Raw genomic sequence first — 21,260 nt, 5'->3', positions numbered from 1 at the left:
ATTGTGGATTACAATTCAACATGAGATTTGGGTGGGGACACAGAAGCCAAACCATATCATCAGGTCAGAAAAGGAATAAATGAATGAATACAAACTATTTTTTAAAAATGTGTCATGTGTACAATAATCATACAAATATAAGGCATTAAATGAGGCAGAAAAGAAGCACTTGGGAGCCACCATATTTGTCATAGTTTCTGAACTACACAGTGGGAGGAGGCGCTCCTTAAAGTTTCTACTTTGCAAATGTTCATTCCTAGATGTAACCCACTCCCCGTTATAACCACTGTCTCACAGTGATTCACCAACGATTGGGTTTATAGTTATCTTGTTTTCATGAATCTTTCTTAAATGAAGATGCACCTTACATTTATTTCCATGTTTAATACTAGAAGTGCTTTGAATGTTTATTTAGAAATTTGGTGGCGTTTTCATAACCAGAAATATCCTACGGGAAAATGACTCTTGTTTGTATCAATTAGCCCAGGGTGAAACTGGTTTTGTTATATATTGTTTAAAGTCACAGATTCCAAGAACCTATGGAGGATGTTAAATGAGGACTTAAAGTTCTTGTCCACATATCCACAGCCCAGTGCCCTATCTCCCAAATATACTGCAACCCAGTTACTTAAACAGGTTCTGTCCTCACATGTGCTAAGCCTGCTGACATTTTTCTCCATTTGTGTCCTCCTTTATTTTCATTTACAGAAGTTCCAATAATTCTATCATTTATTTCTTCTTCCTTATCCTTTTCCAGGACCTTCCTTCACGTGATCATCTTTCCTTTCTCAACAACTCCTTGTTGTTGAGACCGTCAAATACAGAACATATTGTCATCTTCTTTATGTATTATGCCTGCCTTACCACCATCAATTTCTGATAAGAAAAATCACATTTTGGGGCCAGTTGTGGTGTCTCACACCTGTAATCCCAGCATTTTGGAAAGCCAAAGCAGGTAGCTCACTTGAGGCCAGGGATTGGAGACCAGCCTTGCCAACATGGCAAAACTCCATCTCTACTGAAAATACAAAAAAAAAAAAAAAATGGCGGTGCATGCCTGTGATCCCAGCTACTCCAGAGACTGAGGCAGGAGGATCCTTCAACTCGGGAGGCAGAGGTTGCAGTGAGCCGAGATCACCCTGCTGCATCCTAGCCTGGATGACAGAGTGAGACTGTCTCAAAAAAATAAATAAATAAATAAAAGAAAAATTATTATACCTATCTTTTTACTTAAGCTTTGCACATAGAAATATTTAATATGTTTATATAACGCTGAATACAACCACAATTATAAGAGCATTTTCAAAACTGACAAATCACCACAGAAAATCACAGTGGAATGCTATCAAATTACAGCAAATTATAAAAGTAGCAGCATGTGTAAAATCAATTGTCTTTCATTCATACAAGTAGAATTATGTGACTGAAAGTAATTACCCCACACACTGTTTGCATGTTTTTGTATTATGCCTATTTTGCCAGGTGTGCTCCCACCAGAGGTGAAATAGAACACTGTGAGGATTTACTTGGTTTGTTATAATAATATCTTACCATTCTTGTAGGAGGTAGAAGATGAGGCTATTCAGGTGAGCTTCTCTGTAAGGCATGTCTAGGCCTTGGCAAATCTGGAATGAAAAAACACAGGTAGGTTAAGGGCTGAACATAAGACCATGCTACAGAGACAGGGGAAGGAAGCCACTTTAGACGCAGTTTCTAAGGAGACCCAGAATTCATGGAAGCTGATATTGGAGCATCATATCAGTTCATGTTGAGTGTGGAAGTTAAAAGTCCCGTTGGCCAAGAGATATATAGCATTCGTTCTCAACGTTAGGGGTTAGAATTTTGAAATCACCTAGGCTTTTTTTTTTTTAAATATCTGGGGTGCAGTATTCTTAAAAATCTTCCTGATTCCCTGCTTAACCAGAATTTAAAAACAATGACATAAAGGAATGAAACAGACTAAGTTAGAGATATGGGACCTTTGTCCAAAGGCGCAGTATCATTGCAACAGACCTGAGATCTTGGTACAGTAACCCTGAATCCCAGGTGGGAGGAAAATAACAAGCTCCTAGAAGAGTGGAGCTGACGCTGCTTTAGGCCTTGTCTCAGTCTAAGGGTATGAAGGAACTAGAGGACAGAGCAAAAGAACACAGACATCTATGAGCCCAACTGTGAGGTTGCTGGCTAAAGCAGAGACAGAGGGGACAGCATACTCAAACTTTCTGGAAACATTGTGCCTTTAATAGCCTATATCTTGTTAAAACCACATAAAGTAAGGAGGCATGCCCAATATTCCTGAGGATTGTAAGCAGAGATCTTACATGATTCTGCTTCTAACTCTTCCCACTCTCTAAAATACTTTGTTGGTTTTCCTCATCATAATCTCTGATTCTTTTACATTTGTCCTTGTATCCCAGATCGTTTCAGTATGCTTTGCCAAACTGTGATGTTGGCTTTTCTATATTCCATAAGGCAGTTCTAATACCATTACCAAATTTCTGCTGAAAACTTAGAGGTTAAACGTGGTTGGGGACTGAATGGGAGCCATTATTATTAAGATAACTGTCCACAACTTTCCACACATGCCCTTTTCAGTCACACTTGTCTTCAGATTCTGTCCCACATCTTGCTAATCATGGGGATTTCCCAACATCAAATTTCCATCTTCTGTCTTCTTGACTCATTGGCCACAAATGTAATTCTGTGATTTGATGCACACCACACACACACACACCCCACAAACAAAAATACAATTCTATTCCTATTTGTCTCAACTCTCTGATATTACTCTGATCTTTTCATAATATACTTTTAGAAATATATATCCATGTATAAATATGTATGTTTCTCTCTCTCTCTTGCTGTGTGTGTGTGTGTGTGTGTGTGTGTGTACTTTCTAGGCCAAAATGGGCTAAAGAAAACTACTTATGAATAAATAGAAATGTAATATATATGTTCCTGACACTTGAGAGTGACAGTCTCACTGTGAAATATTCTGCATGCATTCTTAAAATGCTGCTGCCTGGTAAATGCCCAAATAGTCCTAGGATGAATACTGGATTTTGAAATGGCTCTAAGTATATAAGGGGAAATAGACATGAGAATAAAAAACAAGAGTGGAGAAATGAATAACATGAACAAACTTAATATCACTTAAAATTAATGGTGCAAGATTAATCATCATTAGCATTTTGTAAAGCACAGAAATAGGTGTTTCTTAGAAGCCATTGAAATGCAAAAGTAATGTAAATGTCACAATATTGCTGATGTCATTTTACTTTTATTGTGATCTACAAATTTCTTAGACACTTGTTTTAAGTCTTAAAAAGTAAATCATAACTCTGTCACACTCTTTATGCTTTCTTAATATCTTCCAAATTATATTAACCTATGAACTAAATTTACCAAAGCTTCTGCTTCTCTTAAAGGAAATGTAAACTTCCTTCCTCCTCACCTTACTACCCCTTATTAGTAAATAACAAAAAATGTTTTCTATGAAAGTAATTAATATCAACAATAAAATAAATTCTTAATTACCATAATGATGTTATATTAGCATAATAGTTATTAGGTTAAATGTCACTGCAATATTAAAATATATGATTCCCTCAAAAATATATGTTTGATTCAGTGACAAGAAACTGTGTTATCTAGAAAATATAAACCAAGAGCCTCCTTAGTATCTCATACTACCTTTGATGGTAGAGAGGTTTGGTGTGGTTCTGTTCAGAATGGACTCTCCAGGAGAGAACGTTTGGATGCTTGGGTTTCTTATAGTTTAAGTGATCTGGAAAAATATGACAAAATCAAGGAACCCATTCTTGGCCTATGTGGTCTAATAATAAAAGTTTAGATCAAAATCTGGAAGCTAGGCTAAATATCAGAATTGTTGATTTTAAAGAGTTAGACAAATAGGATCTAATTAAACTTAAGATCTTCTGCATAGCAAAAGAAACTATCTATAGAGTGAAACAGATACAAGCATAATGGGAAAAATTTTTGCAAACTACCCATCTGACAAAGGGCTAATATCCAGAATCTACAAAGAATTAAAACAAATTTACAAGGAAAAATCACACAACCCCATCAAAAAGTGGGCAAAGGATATGAAAAGACACTTGTCAAAAAAAGACATTTATGCAGCCAACAAAAATGAAAAAAATGCTCATTATCTCTGGTAATTAGAGAAATGCAAATCAAAACCACATTGAGATACCATCTCACACCAGTTAGAATGGCGATCATTAAAACATCCGGAGACAACAAATGCTGGAGAGGATTTGGAGAAACAGGAACAATTTTATACTGTTGGTGGGAGTGTAATTTAGTTCAACCATTGTGGAAGACAGTGTGACAATTCCTCATGGATCTAGGAATAAAAATACCATTTGACCCAGCAATTCCATTACTGGGTATATAGCCAAAGGATTATAAATCATTCTATTATAAAGACACATGCACACATGTTTATTGTGGCACTGTTTACAATAGCAGACTTGGAACCAACCCAAATGCCCATCAGTGATAGATTGGATAAGGAAAATGTGGCACAGATACACCATGGAATACTATGCAGCCAATAAAAGGATGAGTTCATGTCCCTGCAGAGACATAGATGAGGCTGGAAACCATCATTCTCAGCAAACTGACCCAAGAACAGAAAACCAAACACAGCATGCTCTCATTCATAAGTAGGTGTTGAACAATGAGAACACATGGACACAGGGAGGGGAACATCACACAACACACAGGGGCCTGTTGGGGGGCTAGCAGGCTAGGGGAGGCGTAGCAGGTGATGGGGGGATTGGGAAAGAATAGCATTAGGAGAAGTACCTAATGTAGATGATGGGGCAATGGATGCGACCAACCACCACCAGGGCACGTGTATACCTATGTAACAAACCTGCACAATCTGCACACGTACCCCAGAACTTAAAGTATAATAAACCAGTTTTTAAAAAGTAAACAGTTAGAGCTTGAAAAGGTATTTTGAGCTCCTCTCTAGTTTGTATCCCCTTTCACTGAAGCTGTCCCTGATGGATACCAGAGATCACTTGTAAGGATGAGGAGAATGAGGAGGAAGATGCTTTTCACCACTAAATTCCATGTTACCAATGCTAAGTCTCTCCTGTGTTTTTTCATCTCTGCCTTGAGACAATTACTATAGAAGAATAGAACCTCGATAATATATAAGGATAATGCATGATGAACATTATACGGTAGTTCTTACAGTAGAAAAATGGACGAAACATGGGCATTTTTTACATTTACAAAGCATGAGCATTAAAGCAGCAGTTTTAATCATTTATTTTTTTCTCGTGCCTGCTGCTATGAGAAAATACACATTTAAGGATTTTATTTCTACTGTCTTCAGTCCTCAGCAAATGCTGGAGTTGCAGACTTGTTTTCACAAGTGGTCTGAGATGGCAAGTCACCATCCCTTACAACCAATTTGCCTTCATTACAAATTAATGAAGTGATAATTGCTCTTTGCAACATTTCATGTGCAAAAAAATGCTGGTGCTGTTTGCATTATCTTCTTGCAATGTATACCTCTGTGTTCAAGGACTTGTGGTAGCTTGCCAAATGTTAAACTGCACTGAGATCTCCATAATTAAAATCATATTTTACATCAAATTATGAAAATCTCTACATAATATGTTCTGTTTGATGTCGAGTAAAATGCTGTTCATTGCAGAATAAATTTGCAAATCATTCATCAAAGAAACATTCTCATTTATTCTTAAAAGGAAAACTTAAGAAATTTAAAATCAATTGTTTTATGTTCACATAATTTTGTAATGATGGAACAGAATTTCTGTAAGATGGTTACAGAAGCATTTTTTTCTCTAGAGTTTTTGCTAGGTCTCTGCTTTAAAATGCCATTGTAGAACCAAGGTAATGATGCTAGAGAAGACTCTACAAAACATTAACTTTTAACACCAGAGATTTTTGGAGCACCAAGTCTGTTGACTGTTTTTTTATTTTTTATATCAAACATACACATTAATTTTGCTTTGAATGTGACTGCATTATTATAGGCACCTCAATGTAAAACCCTAAGAACTGAGACTTTCATGTACTCTTATCTCCTTAAAAACTCAGTATACAACATGCAGATAGAGTGAATACTTGCAAATGGCATGTTGGAAATTATTAAAAATACAATGTGAATATTTTCTTTCCTTCTGCTGAGATTAGAATGCATCTTGTATATTACTTCTGAGATCTTCTAAAATAGTCTCCATTTGATTCTTTGTTGAATCTCGGATGTGATAATGAAGTTAGGTCAGTTTTTCCTCCAGAAAATGAGTGCCTATCTTGTATTTTAGATGGTGAATGATCAAGGTTTTTAAAAATAAGTAGTGTTTTTTACTTGTTTCCCTTGTAAGTTAGTAGCTGTGCTATGAAGAACTAGAAGTCTTTAAACTGTGATTGTCACACCAGTAAAGTCCATAAATTGTTTTTGATAATTTAAGTAGGCTTAAAGACCAAATAAAGTCATGTTTCTTTGCTTGTAATTACTAACAATTGAATACATTAATATTTGATTTTATTTTGTGATTAGAAGGTGTGAATTAACATTTCTGTGACTGTAAAGATGGCAGCAATAAACATTAGGGACCACGCAAGGGGAAAAAGAGGGAGGCAGCAAGCATTGAAAAACTGTTGCGTACTGTGCTCACAACCTGAGTGGAGGTGTCAATCGTCCTCAAACCTCAACCTCATGCCATGTACTTATGTAACAAACCTGCACATGGCCCAAATTGGGAAGATACTCACACAGATGAATTTTAGGCAGCAGTTTTATTTATTTATTTATTTAAACAAACAAAAAACATACATGAAGATCATATCATAGTGTCAATAGAAAGATAAAAAAGTGTTAATACATTTAAATGCTGTTGATTTCATAACAAGTGTTTAATATTTATTGTTCCTGATGAAAATAATTAACTCCTTTATTGAGAAAAATGTAGGAACACATTTATAATGTACTTCACAAGGATTTTATTTCATATATTTAGTTACAATATTTAAATATTTTCTCCAAGGAAAACATTTTAATTGTTTTATTCCCATGAATTACTCTTACATATATTATAATAAAAATAATCTTTGTGTATATCCCAAAAGGTGGAGTTTTGTGCTCTACTATGGAGGATATGAAGAGATCTGCCTAAAATTTAGCAAATGCCGGTGAAACAAAATTAAACTAACTTTAGTATGTAAAATGAATTAAATTTACAAATGAATAGAGCATGTAATAAGAGTTAATAATACAGAAATTTTCTTAAGATTGTCAGGATTATGGGAGACATAAGGCAGAAGAACACACAATCCTATGTTGGGGCTATACTGTAAGGTATATTCCGCAAGAAAGGAATACAGGACAGAAAAACCAACACATCTTTGAAAGCAATGAAAGAGTTGACATTGACAATAATATACTATATGCCTAAGTGAAACATTACTTATCTCGTTTCAAACACTTTAGAAAAGTTAACGTGTGGTTTAGGACCAGTTTTAAGAGGAACACAAATGTGAAACTCAAGTTTGAAAGTTTTTGCATAAGTAACAGAGAGCCCTGGGAGACTAAATTCAAGAATGACATGGCAAAAGATGTATTTTCCTGGAAGTAGGTAAGCAAAATCGGGCATGATAAGAAGAACGTGTGGACACGGTGATAGGGATAACAGAAACAGCTGGTCTAATTGTTTTAGGATCGTAAGTAACGCAACGTACAATGACAAAAGCTTCTCAAAATTTGTCCTAAGGGTCACAGAAGATAGTGCTTCACTGTTCTTAAAAATCTTAATACTTTTAAAGGCTTTTTACAGTGAGAAAAGTTGTACTAAGATAACCTCAACTATTATAACAACAAAACGCCAAATATTGATCTGTGTCTTGACTGGGAAAAAGCCCAATGTGGGTGTAAAAGACTTTAAAAATTGAATGTTCTCTATGTCTTCTGTTTTTCACCCATGACTTGGTTTTATATTTGGGGGTGCTGAGGGGTGAGTTGCGTTTATATTTTTACTTCAAATTTTATTGCATAGTTCTTCAACCCATGTCCATTGAAACGACAGTAAATTAAAAAATGTCATGGATAATTATACATAGTAATAATATCATTTATATTCACTTATTTTGCCTTATATCAGTTTTACCAAAAACCTGGCACAAATTGGAAAAAGATTAGTAAGCACGAATTTTAGGCAGTAGTATTTTTAAATTCTTTTTTAAACGAAGAAAAATAAACAAAAAACATACAAGAAAATCATATCACTGTTTCATTGGAGACAACTCATGTGAGGTTTTGATCCTGGAAGCTTTGATTGGGCTCTGTTAACTAAGTGACTGTTTCCTGACTATCCCACAAGTGGCAATGCAATTGGAATGTGTTCATCAAAATTATAAATTACTTTGTGTCCATTAACTCAGAGAGCCTTACAAATAAAAACTACAAACAAGAATGTTTTTACTGACCATATGGTGATTTATTATATAGCGATGCCTCCGACACCCTTATCTTGTATTCATCATGATCATTAATTCTGCCTCACTCTCTGTTTCTCTTTGATTCTTCAGTGGGAAGAGATCAGTGGTGTGGATGAACATTACACACCCATCAGGACTTACCAGGTGTGCAATGTCATGGATCATAGTCAAAACAATTGGCTGAGAACAAACTGGGTCCCCAGGAACTCAGCTCAGAAGATTTATGTGGAGCTCAAGTTCACTCTACGAGACTGCAATAGCATTCCATTGGTTTTAGGAACTTGCAAGGAGACATTCAACCTGTACTATATGGAGTCTGATGATGATCATGGGGTGAAATTCCGGGAGCACCAGTTTACAAAGATTGACACCATTGCAGCTGATGAAAGTTTCACTCAAATGGATCTTGGGGATCGTATTCTTAAACTCAACACTGAGATTCGAGAAGTAGGTCCTGTCAACAAGAAGGGATTTTATTTGGCTTTTCAAGATGTTGGTGCTTGTGTTGCCTTGGTGTCTGTGAGAGTATACTTCAAAAAGTGCCCATTTACAGTGAAGAATCTGGCTATGTTTCCAGACACGGTACCCATGGACTCCCAGTCCCTGGTGGAGGTTAGAGGGTCTTGTGTCAACAATTCTAAGGAGGAAGATCCTCCAAGGATGTACTGCAGTACAGAAGGCGAATGGCTTGTACCCATTGGCAAGTGTTCCTGCAATGCTGGCTATGAAGAAAGAGGTTTTATGTGCCAAGGTAAGATCAGTCTCTGTTTTTCTTTGAGTGATATTTCTTACCTGTGAGTTTATCAAAATGTCATTACATGAAATGCCCTCAGTCTCAACTCACTTGGCAGGAAAACATGCCTCAATCTGAACATAGTCTATTTATGGACTAAATTTATTTCTACTTGATGTGGTCATTTCATGCTTTGCTGTAGAAATATTAATGTATGATTATGCAGTGCTGACTGCACCTACAAGGGGTGTTATATGTGCTATATTTAAGTTTTCTGCTGTTTAACAACTAAAGTAATTCTAGACCAACTGAAAGAAAAGCATTATATCTCTTTTATGTAGAAAAGTTGAGAAATCTTTAGCATGCTGCTGATCTAATTTTAACAGAATTAGATACTGTGATGGTTATGTATGCTGTTTGCTCATCTATCTCACAGCAATATTTACTTCATTGCTATAAGGTATAGTTTTTTTCTTCACTGACCTCTGGGTATCAAATACATGTTTACTTACAAAAGATTAGTGCTTTTAGAAAAGTATTTTATTTAAAAATCCAGAGCTGATTCCTCAGTGTTTACCGTATACAGGTACAATTTTTAAGTGTATTTTGCACCACAATTTGGCTCTTTTTAGTTCTCAAAAGATTATTTGTATCATCCTTTAGGTTTAAATGCATATTTGATATTAATATAATATCACAGAACCAGAAAGAAGTCTTTCATAAAGTTAATATTTATTTAAAAATCACCTTGTAATTCAAGTAGAATCAAATAAAAGATCATTTTATATAAAATTATGTATATCATCTATGCTATATCGTATCATAATTTCACCTAATCCCAAAATTTACTTAGCATTAGGCAAGGTTTTATGCTGAAGAATACACTAAAATAGTTATTTAAATATTAAATGAATAAATATATAGGAGAAGTTAAGTACATTGTCTTTGAAATTTTGTCTGTTTGAATGCCTTTACTTGCTGTTACACTTTGCCAAGTCTGGTGTTTTACTTCTGGTCTCATAATCAGCCACTTTTCTAAAATGTACATAGAAGGAATGGGTCTACATTGTATATAAATCATTCTCTTTAAAACTGAACAGGACATAGTATTTTGCTTTTTACTGTAGACATGGTTTACAGAAAAAAAAAAAAAAGACATTTTAAATGACAGTAAATGGTTCAGCCTAGCTTCATACCTCATGCTTTTCAGATCCTTGGAAAACACCATCACAATACTGTTCAAAAAACGGTTTTGGAAATTATAAAACTAAAACAACATACTAGCTACAATTTGCTTATATGCATGAGTGAAGAAAAGTTATAATTGCTATGCAACAATCTTGCATGTTCTTCACATGTACCCCAAAACCTAAAATGCAATAAAATAAATCGGAAAAAAAGAAAAGTTATAATTGCCTTTATATTCCACTTTGAATTATATTTTATCATTAAGGTATTTATGTTATATTGTATTTGTGAGATTTGTTTTAAATAAAATCATGAAAGCTTACCTCAGAAGGAATTAAAAAGTTGCCTGTTTAAGCAATATTTAATGCATACCACTTCATTGTAAGAACTATAGTAAGAATTCAAATATTTTTTGTTACCATTATTTAATTAGCCACTTACTAGATGCCATACACTGTGCTGATTTGCTAAGTGATGTTCATGAGCTATCTCATTTATTCCTCAAAATAACCTATGCAGTACATACTACTACTCTCTCTATTTTAAAAATATGGAGAACAAAGCTTTGATAGGTCAAATAGCTTGCCTTAGATCTCTCAGTGAGTTAGTACTGGAATTGTGATCTGAAGCCAGGCAGTCTGTCTCCAAAGGCTGGAGTCTTCACATCAGCTCATGCTGCTTCCCTGCAATTCAGTGGAAGGGTAACAGAGACTAGGAAACCCCACAAGGACACAAATTCCACTGGAATTAGAGCACTATATTTTGAAAGATGAGTATGGCCACAAGAAGTGAGCTCAAAGTAGCCAAGGATCTAGAAATACAAGAATTATCCGAATCAGTTTATTTCCAACTTTGTTATTTCTAGATTTTTAAGAAAGAAAAATTACTAGCCAAAGGACCATATTTTATCTAAGCTTAGCATGGGTGACATCCAATAAAAACTGAATATATGATTTGTTAAGCATCTTAGGTATGCAAATTTAATTCTGTAAGTGTTTTCGACCATCTATTAGTACAAAGTAATAACGTGCCAGACACAGGGGAAATATAAATGAATAAGTTATTGTCTTCACCTTGTGGGAGCTCACTATCTAGCTTGAAAGACAGATAAATAAATGAACGATTTTAATGTGGGACATATCAATAAATCTTCTGCCAGGGGTACAATGTACCTTAGCAATGAAGGGTAAGAAGATACTAAGTTTGAATATTCTGCAATAAATTATAGGAAATGTTAATTAATAATAGGAAGCCTTTGTGTCGAGAGTTTTGGACTCTTTTATTGTCATTTTGCTTAGAAATATTTGGGGTAGCAAGAAAGGACCAGCTACCTTACACAGCTTGCACATCCCAAAAGGTGAGATTTATAACTTGTTTATGGAATCATTACCTCAACATTTCTAAATGCATAGCCATCCTATTAGAGTACTATCTACTGAGTTTGTGCCACAGGGATGCCTTCAAAAGGCTCTAAACTTCATTAATGGGTCATTTTCTGATTTTAGTAATGAAATATTAAAAGCTTTATATTCCATCCTAGACAAATAATAGGCACAGTTAGAGTTCATTGACTTGAAAGATGAAAATATGTCACTCTCCATTTGGTAGGAAAATACATATTAATTAAAATGTTTCATATTCAAAAAACATATACATGAATTTCAGAAGTATAAACAAAAGCTCCGGTATATAATGTTTACTTTCACTACAGTTCATTTTTCCTAAAACAAGAAAAAGTAATCAAAAGTATTCTTGGACTATTTCTTTAAACATTCAACATTTCTTGAGCCCTGATAGGTGTCCAATACTGTATTTAATACTAGAAAGAGAATAATGAACACAGTCACTGCTTAATTTGGTTCACAGTCCAAAAATGTGTGAGTGCATGTCTGTGAGTGTGTGTATGTGTGTGTGTGTGTGTGTGTGTTCTAAAATGTTTTTATCTCTACCTCTGAATGAACATAGATTTTTTTAAACTGATTTTGAAACAGAACTAAGTTAACACTAATTTTAAAACTTCTAAAAGATAAGCTATTGTTGATATGTTGGTATAGGAAGGATTTGTTGGTATAGGAAGAGATGAGTGATGAGAAATTAAGATTTTCTGCATTAAGATGCTTTATGTTACCAGGTTCTTCTCCTCCTCTTCTTCTCCTTCTCCTCCTCCCCTTCCTCTTCCTTCTCCTCCTTCTCCTCCTTCTTCTTCTTCCTCCTCCTCCCCCCNTTTTTTTTGGCTAGGGAAGATAGAACAAATGTAAGCTAAGAGTAGTAAACGGTGAATTTTTCTCTTTCAATGGCTGTTTAGAGAAAAAAAATAAAGGAGGGTAGAAAGAAAATGTTGGTGGCTAAAGAATCATTCAAGAATCACATGGCAAACAAACTGGGAAAAGCTCCAGGAAGGTAAAGAGTATTTATTACAATAAATATGATAAAATAGAAATGCATATAAAAATAATTATGCAAACAAACTGATAAGTAGTAGTATAAAAATTAGTAAGGAAGGTAAATTAAATATCATACTGTTTACTAGAAAATTATCTAATATATCATCTTAAAATACGACCTTTGTTTAAATAGGTTATCTCTTGTATTTAATGAAAGAAAAGGACAGTGTAATGTCTTTTATTTAATTTACGTGTTTGTAACTTAAACCTTATTTGGACCATGTTTCTGTGATCTGGGCAGATGCTGGATTTTGACAGCATGGTTAAATGGTAGATTGGGTTGTGTTTTGGAGAGGATGTTCACAAACCTCCTTTTAAAAGGGTAACATTGAAAAATCAAAATTATAAAGTGTCACACTAAAACTGAATCATCTGGCATTTGCTTTCAAGCATGGACAATATTTTACTTGATTACTTCATTTGGACATTTAATATTTTTTACATCCCAGCATAACTCTTCTAACTGGTTTTCTCTTCTTAATATTGGAAGTGTGGGAAATTTCTGTACTAATACCAAGGGAACTTCATGATCTTTTCTTTCCCCTCTTTAATCCTGGCTAATGAATTATGTTATCTGTTTTGGTTTAGTTTGGAGAGGAGAGATGAGAATGCTAATGGCTTTTTATATAGTCAGTTAATTACATTTGAGCCAGATAGCAGAAAGTTACTATAAATATTCCTTTTCATACAAACTTTGTTTAGACTTAGTGTACCAAATACCTTATTAATGTCACTGAAGAATTTGTTGCTCTGTGCTTTATCTCTGCACATTCATTGTGGAATGCTAACGTTATTCCTTCTTCTTTTACATTAGCAGCTAAATAGAAAAGTGTGTTTGATGTGCTGTATGAAGACACCTAGAGTTTTTGATGACTATCCAAAATTATATTTGTTTTTCATACGACTTAGGATACCAGTTCTTACTCTCCACTCGTTTCTCTGTTAATTCAGAAACTCATAAAACAACTGCCAAGAGTTCAATAACAGGATGATTTTAAGACTCTGCTTACTCTGACAGAGGCACTAGAGAAAATTGAAGACCTGTGTTAGTATATTATTCACACCTACTAAATGTATGTGCACAATCAGAAGGAACCTTCTGGAACTGCAAGGTGTTCATGAGTGTAAATGAATTCAGAAGGATTCCTTTCTGTTTTCTGTCTGGAAGTTCCTTAAGGTGAGACACCATGATGTCTTTTTTGTTAGAAATATCTTGCTTAGAGTAGGTTCTCAATTAGATGCTTGTAGGATGCATAATTACTGGGAGATTTCTATGCCAAGTATCCATTCTTAGAATAGAGATCCTGTAGAGAATATACTTTACATTATTGATCTTTGATTCCACTGGGCCTTTCAGAATGCCTTGCAATTAAAGATGTTTATTTTACCTAATATTAAATAAACAAATTTGATTATTAGGTCACATACAGTTGCAGCCAGGTAATAATAGATTCATCTGACTTCTCATTAGAATTACGAATAGATGAAGTAGAGGAATAACAAACATTTTTATAGTACCAAAGATCATACCTTTTTCTTTTATTAATTTATGATGAATATTATTTTTCTGCCTTGAAATAATCAACTGTTTCTTGATTATTACCTGTAATAAAACAATAGTCTAAACAATTTTTGTAGATGCTGAAATAATTTGGTAATTTTGTCCCTTAAATTTACTGATCTAGTGCTTAAAGCACTGGTTCACCTTTTAAAGACTACCCTATAATTATTGGGTTCCTTACCTTCAGTTACAAAAAATTTCCTTTCCCTGAGGTTAAAATGGCAGCTGTCTATTTCCACTTTGCCTTTAGCAGTTACACATCCATGATTTTTCAAAGGAATAATGTATTTTAATTTAAAAAAATGGCACTGATAAGTAATAAGATAAATAACTTTCACATGACAAAACAGATGCATTGTAGCTTTCTAATAGCTATCAAGCCTCTGATTTATACAAGATTCTATGTCTTGTTTTTATTATACTTTAAGTTCTGGGGTGCACGTGTGATTCACGCAGGATTGTTACATAAGTATACACATGCCATGGGGGTTCGCTGTATCCTTCTCACCAATTACGTACATTAGCATAATGCCCAAAACTCCCCAGCACTTGTCCTCAAATTTCAATTTGTATTTAATTGTTCTACTTAGCCAAAGGCACTTGTCACTAACAAGTGTTTGAGAGCTTAAGCTTAGGAGTCCCAGGAATGCAGCTTTTTCGTTTAGTGGCTAAACATTTTAAGCCTTAGTTTCTTCATCCACAAAACGGAGAACCTTCCAAATGGCCAGTGGATGCATTGCTTAGCCCATTGCATGGTGTACAGCACTGGACACAAGGTATTTGAACGTCATTACTGTCCGTCATCAGAATCCCTGAAATGTGTAACCTTCCTCCTTTTCTTGTTTCAATCTGTTTTAAAAAGTTTAGATATGATAAAACCATCCATTCAACAACTTGCTTAGACCTTAGAGATATTGTAAGAGAGAAAATGTGTCTTCAATTATATTTTGTGTATTCATTATTTATTCATTGATTGCCCACCTTCTTCCAAAAAGGATTGTGCTTTTCTGAAGAGATATGTTTTTGTTCAATTAAACCTCTAGTATGTTAAACCATGAGTGATATTTCCTCTGTGATCTTATTGTTAACTTTTATTTTTCTTCCAAACAACAGTCACTCTTGATTTTTCCCATCTGGTATTGGACTCAGTCTCTCTCTTTATAGTATGGATCTTTTCCACTGATTTTTCAAAAGTGCCTTTTTAAAATAAATATCCATTTTTATATTGTATATTCAGAAAGACCTTTGGGTTTTAACTAATTTGATTTAAGGAAGTATGATTTAGGAAATAAGCAAACAACTGCAATAGAAAAATAAAATTAAAATGCTACATTTCAAAAATGTTAAGCCCAGGTTTTTTTCATACTGTGTTTGTGTCCTAGCATTCCTTCTGTAAGAGACCAGCCTAGATAGTGGGAAAGGTTAAACCAATAAATAATGTCCTTGCCCTGAAGGAATCATGTGACTCAAAAATAAGTAAGCAACTAAGGAAAAATGTCTGTTGAAATATTTTACCTGACTCTGGATAGAGCTAACTTATCTATTTGCTTTGTTTTACATAGTTATTATGTATATGTAAGAATCATCCAAACAGTATGAAGGCAATGATCACTTGAAATGCCACAAATCTTTGATCAAATTATGTCAACACACTATCTAAAAAGTTGTTAAAGTAAAAACTTATTTTTTAATATGTAAAGTGATAGAAATCAAAGGAACGTATTTGGTTTGAGACTTCTTTAAGTATTGTAGTTCATTTATGAGTCTGCATAAAAACAATATAAATTTAAACCATGTATTTGCATGCTTAGGATAATAGAAATGTGAATTTTTTTGTTCTGTATATACTACAAATTGGATTATTTTGAACACTCAGAGACAATTTAATTGCAAACATGTTTAGGAGAGTTATGTCTGTGGTTAAATTTAGAGAGTACAACAAATTCATATCTAAGCATTTGAAAACCTCATAATGAATAAGTTAAATGATCAGCAATGAACCACTGTAACAGACCTTTAAAAACCGCAGGAAGTTCCATAAATGTTAGTAACATTCTTATACAGGATTACAATTAAATAAGAGTTACAATTTTTTAGTAAGATATGAACCATTTTACGTTATTTGAGTTAACTTTAGTAATATAATCTCATCAATGTGTTCAGAGAAAAATTCTTACAGCGTGTTTTTCACTTATCCCAACCCGAAAGATAATTTTATAGGTCATTATTAAAGTATATTTCTAAAGTTCTAATTTAGGTCACAGGCATTCCTTATCAAATGGCTGTAGGGTATCTGCTTTATGGTATCAAGTTCTTTTCATTAAATTATTATACTTATACTAAGTTTTTGGGCTTTTAGATGCCTTGTCTGGTCTAGTGTTTCAAATGTGCAAATAGTAATTTAAGTAGTATCTATATGACAAATGTATAATCTTTGGGAAATGTAAATAATGTGTCCAGTGAGTAGTTTATTTGTTTGAGAGGCTATGGTAATATATGGATTAAGCTTCCCTGGACAGTATTCAATATGGGAATCAAAGGCATCAAAAAATAATTTCAGTTGCAGAAAAAAAAGTAGCTCTCATTTTACTTGAAAGAGGTTGTTTTCATCATTTCATTTTCAGTTTCCTTTCCAAAGGAAGATTAGAACATTGCTTTGTAGACAACTCACTAGATAGATATTAAATGTAAACTTACCTGTAAAGTGATTGAAATTGTCCAAGAAAAAGACGCATCTAAGCTTCTTTTTCTGTGAAGGGTGGGATATTGGTAATTGTGAAGATGTAAAATTTATAATTCTTCTATCATTTTAATGGATATTATCTTGTCAAATAGCTCATGAATCTGCTACCATAATTTACTGAACCCTAAATAAAGTCTCAAAATTCCTTTTCTTTAACTTAAGTTTTTTATATGGATAACCTTCCTTAGTTCTGATTTGTTGCATGCCACTTTGTTAAACAACTTCTGTTAAAGCATACATGTTACATAATTTATAGCTTTTATAAAAAACATTCATCTTCAATTCAAACTTACTCTTCTTATTCTAACTATTTAGACATTATAAAAGCTTCTGTGTTTTAAACCTTCAAGATGCAATGTAACCATTTCTTTTTTCAGAATATATATAGTGATTCCAAAGAAAGAATATTGACATTTCATTAACTTTCCCAGCTAATGTTTCATTTTTTTTAGTCAAATTCTTCGAGCATAAGGGGAATAAAACCCTATACAAAATAAACTGAAAACTAGATCTTTTTTTTCCCTCTTAATGGACTTAGATTCTGTGAAATACACTGGTAATAGTTTCACAAAGATTGCTTTGTCAGTACAGATTCATTGAATACTTACCACCTTTTTTTCCTGTGATTTCTCCACCCCTTCTACTTCTGTCTGTGTTTAGAGTTTTGACAATCCCTTATTAGTTCCAGAGTAGAACTTATGAGAGCTAATAAGGGTTTACATTACAGATCTGACAGCTGGCACTAAAGTTTAATAGAAAGCAATTGTAAAGAAGTGTAAGTGTTGATAATATTTGATGAAAGTGTCCTTAAAGAAAGAGCCTTTTGGAAATAATCATGTAACTAGAAAACTGCATATATGCTCTTCTGCTGTAGCTTCTCATCTTCCAGGATGCGGACAAAACACCCTGCTGGCAGATGTCTCTGTAATTGCTTATGGATGACTCTTCTAGGAACAGAATCCAGGATAGTTTTTTTTTTTTTTTAAATCTAAACTTTGGTCATATTCTTACCACGATTCCTATACATTCTGCAATGTATGTTAATTGTCATTTAGAAACACAATCATAACATGGACATCTAATCGCAGATTCATTCTGTGAGAAGAAACCCCCGGGGATTCCAAAGGCAAGTCATTGAGATCGTGAAACCCATAAACCCCGCATAATCCACCACAGGCTTTTTGTATTATTAAAAATAAACAAATATAAAGCAAGAATGACTTCAAATATAGAAAGAGCCTGAGTGTAAAATATTCTGAATTCTCTGTTCAATGGTCACTTGCAATGCCACGAAAGGTTAAAAGAAAATGCTGTGATTGAAGACAGCTGTGGCTTTTTTGACATGAAGACTAACTTTCAACAAAGAGAAAACATATGCTATGAGATGAGAGAATACCTGAATTTATGCACCAGGAACATGTAAAGTTTCATGAAACTGAGAAGTGAATCTGAACATATAAATGATTGGAAAGGAATATTTTTGTTTCTCTGGTAGTTATTGGAGAAGAAAATTTGTATTTCAGAGATTTGGATTTATATTGAATATAGAATATTTCAATCTATATATAATCATGTATAAATATTTTATGGCATTCAGAATTGATTAATGTATTGAATTGGGGGTAAGGAGGGTACAGTTCTTGCTGTAAAGCATCTTGGAGTCTAAAGGAGATACAAACTGTATCTACGTCAAAAGGAAGCAAGCATACTATTCATAAGAAAAAGTGTGTGGTAAGCTTGAAAGACAATTGTTGTTTAGAGACTCATAATCTGCTAAAATATCATCAAAGAGTTAAGGTTTCAATCTTCATGGAGTATAATATTTCATCATTTGCTCATTTTTTTCTCAACAACCATTTATGAGTGTCTACTGTACCGCATGTCCACTGGAAATGTAGCATTAAACAAAACAGAAAAATATTCCTGCTCTCAAGGAACTTAGATTTTAGTGAAAATATTAAGAAACCAAATACTAATATGGATCCTTCCAGTGGATTACCCATAGAATTCTGGAGTCAACACCAATGTTCCTAACCCAGATGATATTGACTCCAAGAGGTATTTGGCAATATTTAAAAATATTATTGGTTCTCACAGCTGAAGGAAGAAGTTGCTTACTGGCACCTCCTATTTATATGCCACATATACTACATTATATGCTAAATATCCTACAATGCACAAGGCAATGTTTATAGTAAAAAATTAGGAAGACAAAGATATAAATATGTAGTGGGAGGGCCGAGAAACTCTGATCTAGTCTAATCCCTGTCCTTTGCAGAGATGCCTATTAAGGCTAAAAGTTCAAATTATGCATTAGCAGAGCCTGAATTGGAACTCGACATCTTGTGATTATACTTCAGGACACGTTTTTTTTTTTTCAGGGATTTTCTTTAAAATCAGTGAATTTTTGAAGACATATAAAGTCTCACTAACTACTTAGATCATTGGAAAGTGATACCTCTGCAAGAAAAACAAAACTAAGATGCTCTATCTGGGAGAAAGAAGAAAGATTTCAGGAATAGTGACATGAAGATGGATATTTTAAAACTGAAAAGAAAGTTACCTGCAAAGAGCTGGTTAAAGTGACTGACATTCAGTGGCTAGAGTTTTGTAGTACAAGAACGGAAAATGTGGAGTAACAAAAGAGATGTCAAAGATAAAGCCTTTGGAGATTGAGCATGTTTCTGTATGCAAACAGTTCAGACAGCTGTTGCAGTTTTCTGTGAGGATATTCTGATGTGCTGACATGAAATCAGATCTGATGTTTGACTCCCTTTTTTTCTGTAATGTGGTCCTAATACAAAAATGACAGGTAGATGTGGTTATTCCAGGACATATTGTGTTAATAGTCTTTCTATAAAAAAAGTTTCTATGCTCTAGTTCTAGGACTGGTGTTCCTTTGATAATTACAGTACTGCCTCAATATCAGCTGTTTTCTTTTTTTTTTTTTAATAGCCATTTCTTTCCTTTAGCATGTAACTTAGCCTGGCACTTCATCTAATCCTCCCAACAAGATATAAGGTGGGTGGTATCATGTCCTGATTTTTGCGTGATAGAAAACCAGAGGCTTAGAAAAATCGGGCAAGTGTCCAAGGTCATGATTAGTCAGTGGTTCAACTGCAATTTCAGTGATAAAACTGAAATTTGAAAGTGGAACAAACTTGTGTGAGACCACTGTTTCCTTCGCCTCCTGGTGTAGAGAGTCAGAGGAAACTCAAACTCACCAGCCTGCTTTACCAGAAATAGACCCTGAAGTGCAGAGCATGTTTACTGTAAGGGTGCGTCTCAGGATGTTATTCAATACTTTTCACTGGACCAATCACAGACATTTGCTCTGACTCCAAGGGTGGGAGTGATTGTGTTCCTTGAGCTACTCACTTGCTTTTGCTTTTGGATATTGATTCACATAGCAGTCATTGTATCTTATTTGCATTCCCTATAAAATAGCACAGAATTACATGTCTCCCTATAGCTGACACACAGATACATAGATATGCTCTATCAACATGCCTTTTAAATATGAAGCTCACTATTTTATTTGTCCTCTTTATGTAACCTATTTGGTTTACTCTTTACCATTTTAATGTATTTTATTGTGATCTATTCTATTTTGAATTGCGGGAATGCTTTCTCAATTATGAAAAGTCATACATATATTTAAGTTGCTATTTGTTGATTGCCTGTATCCAGTGATTAATATTATGTACTATTTTATCCTCAACAAGGGCCTTATGAGGTAAATATTATTAGCCTCATTTTATCAGAACAAGTCGAAAATAATTTACTAATTTGACCAGTTTCACAATGCCAGAATGTAAATTCAGGTCTGGATGATTCTGAGACCCGATACTTTTAATAATAGAATAAGTTAATAATTTCATCTGAAATGCTTCTACAAGTCACGATAATGAGAAAATTTGCAAGTTCTTGCTGCCAAAGGCATGGTTAGAGAAATTGGTTATGAGTTGAGGAAAAAGATTGGCAATGGTTATGTAAAAGGCAAAAACTTCTTTCTTTAATATAGAATTAGATAAGCCTCCAACACGCAAATCTTTTCACAGGGCATCTCTGGCCTTTATTTTCTAGGCA

General features: G+C 34.0%; 1 protein-coding gene across 1 annotated transcript in view; it reads left to right on the top strand.

Moving 5' to 3' along the window:
• Window positions 1-9,253, top strand: part of LOC108315071 (ephrin type-A receptor 3) — a gene marked incomplete at its 3' end in the record, with an annotated part of 105,810 nt that extends 96,557 nt beyond the window's left edge. The window contains exon 3 of the mRNA XM_017544219.2: window positions 8,593-9,253. Coding sequence (XP_017399708.2) covers window positions 8,593-9,253 — 661 coding nt within the window. The remainder of the gene's footprint in view (window positions 1-8,592) is intronic.
• Between the last annotated feature and the right edge of the window lie 12,007 nt (window positions 9,254-21,260).

Source organism: Cebus imitator, unplaced genomic scaffold (assembly GCF_001604975.1).
Source record: "Cebus imitator isolate Cc_AM_T3 unplaced genomic scaffold, Cebus_imitator-1.0 Scaffold168, whole genome shotgun sequence".
Lineage (NCBI taxonomy): Eukaryota > Metazoa > Chordata > Mammalia > Primates > Cebidae > Cebus > Cebus imitator.
The sequence above is the reverse complement of the archived record's forward strand: the minus strand, read 5'-3'. Positions and strand labels throughout refer to the sequence as shown.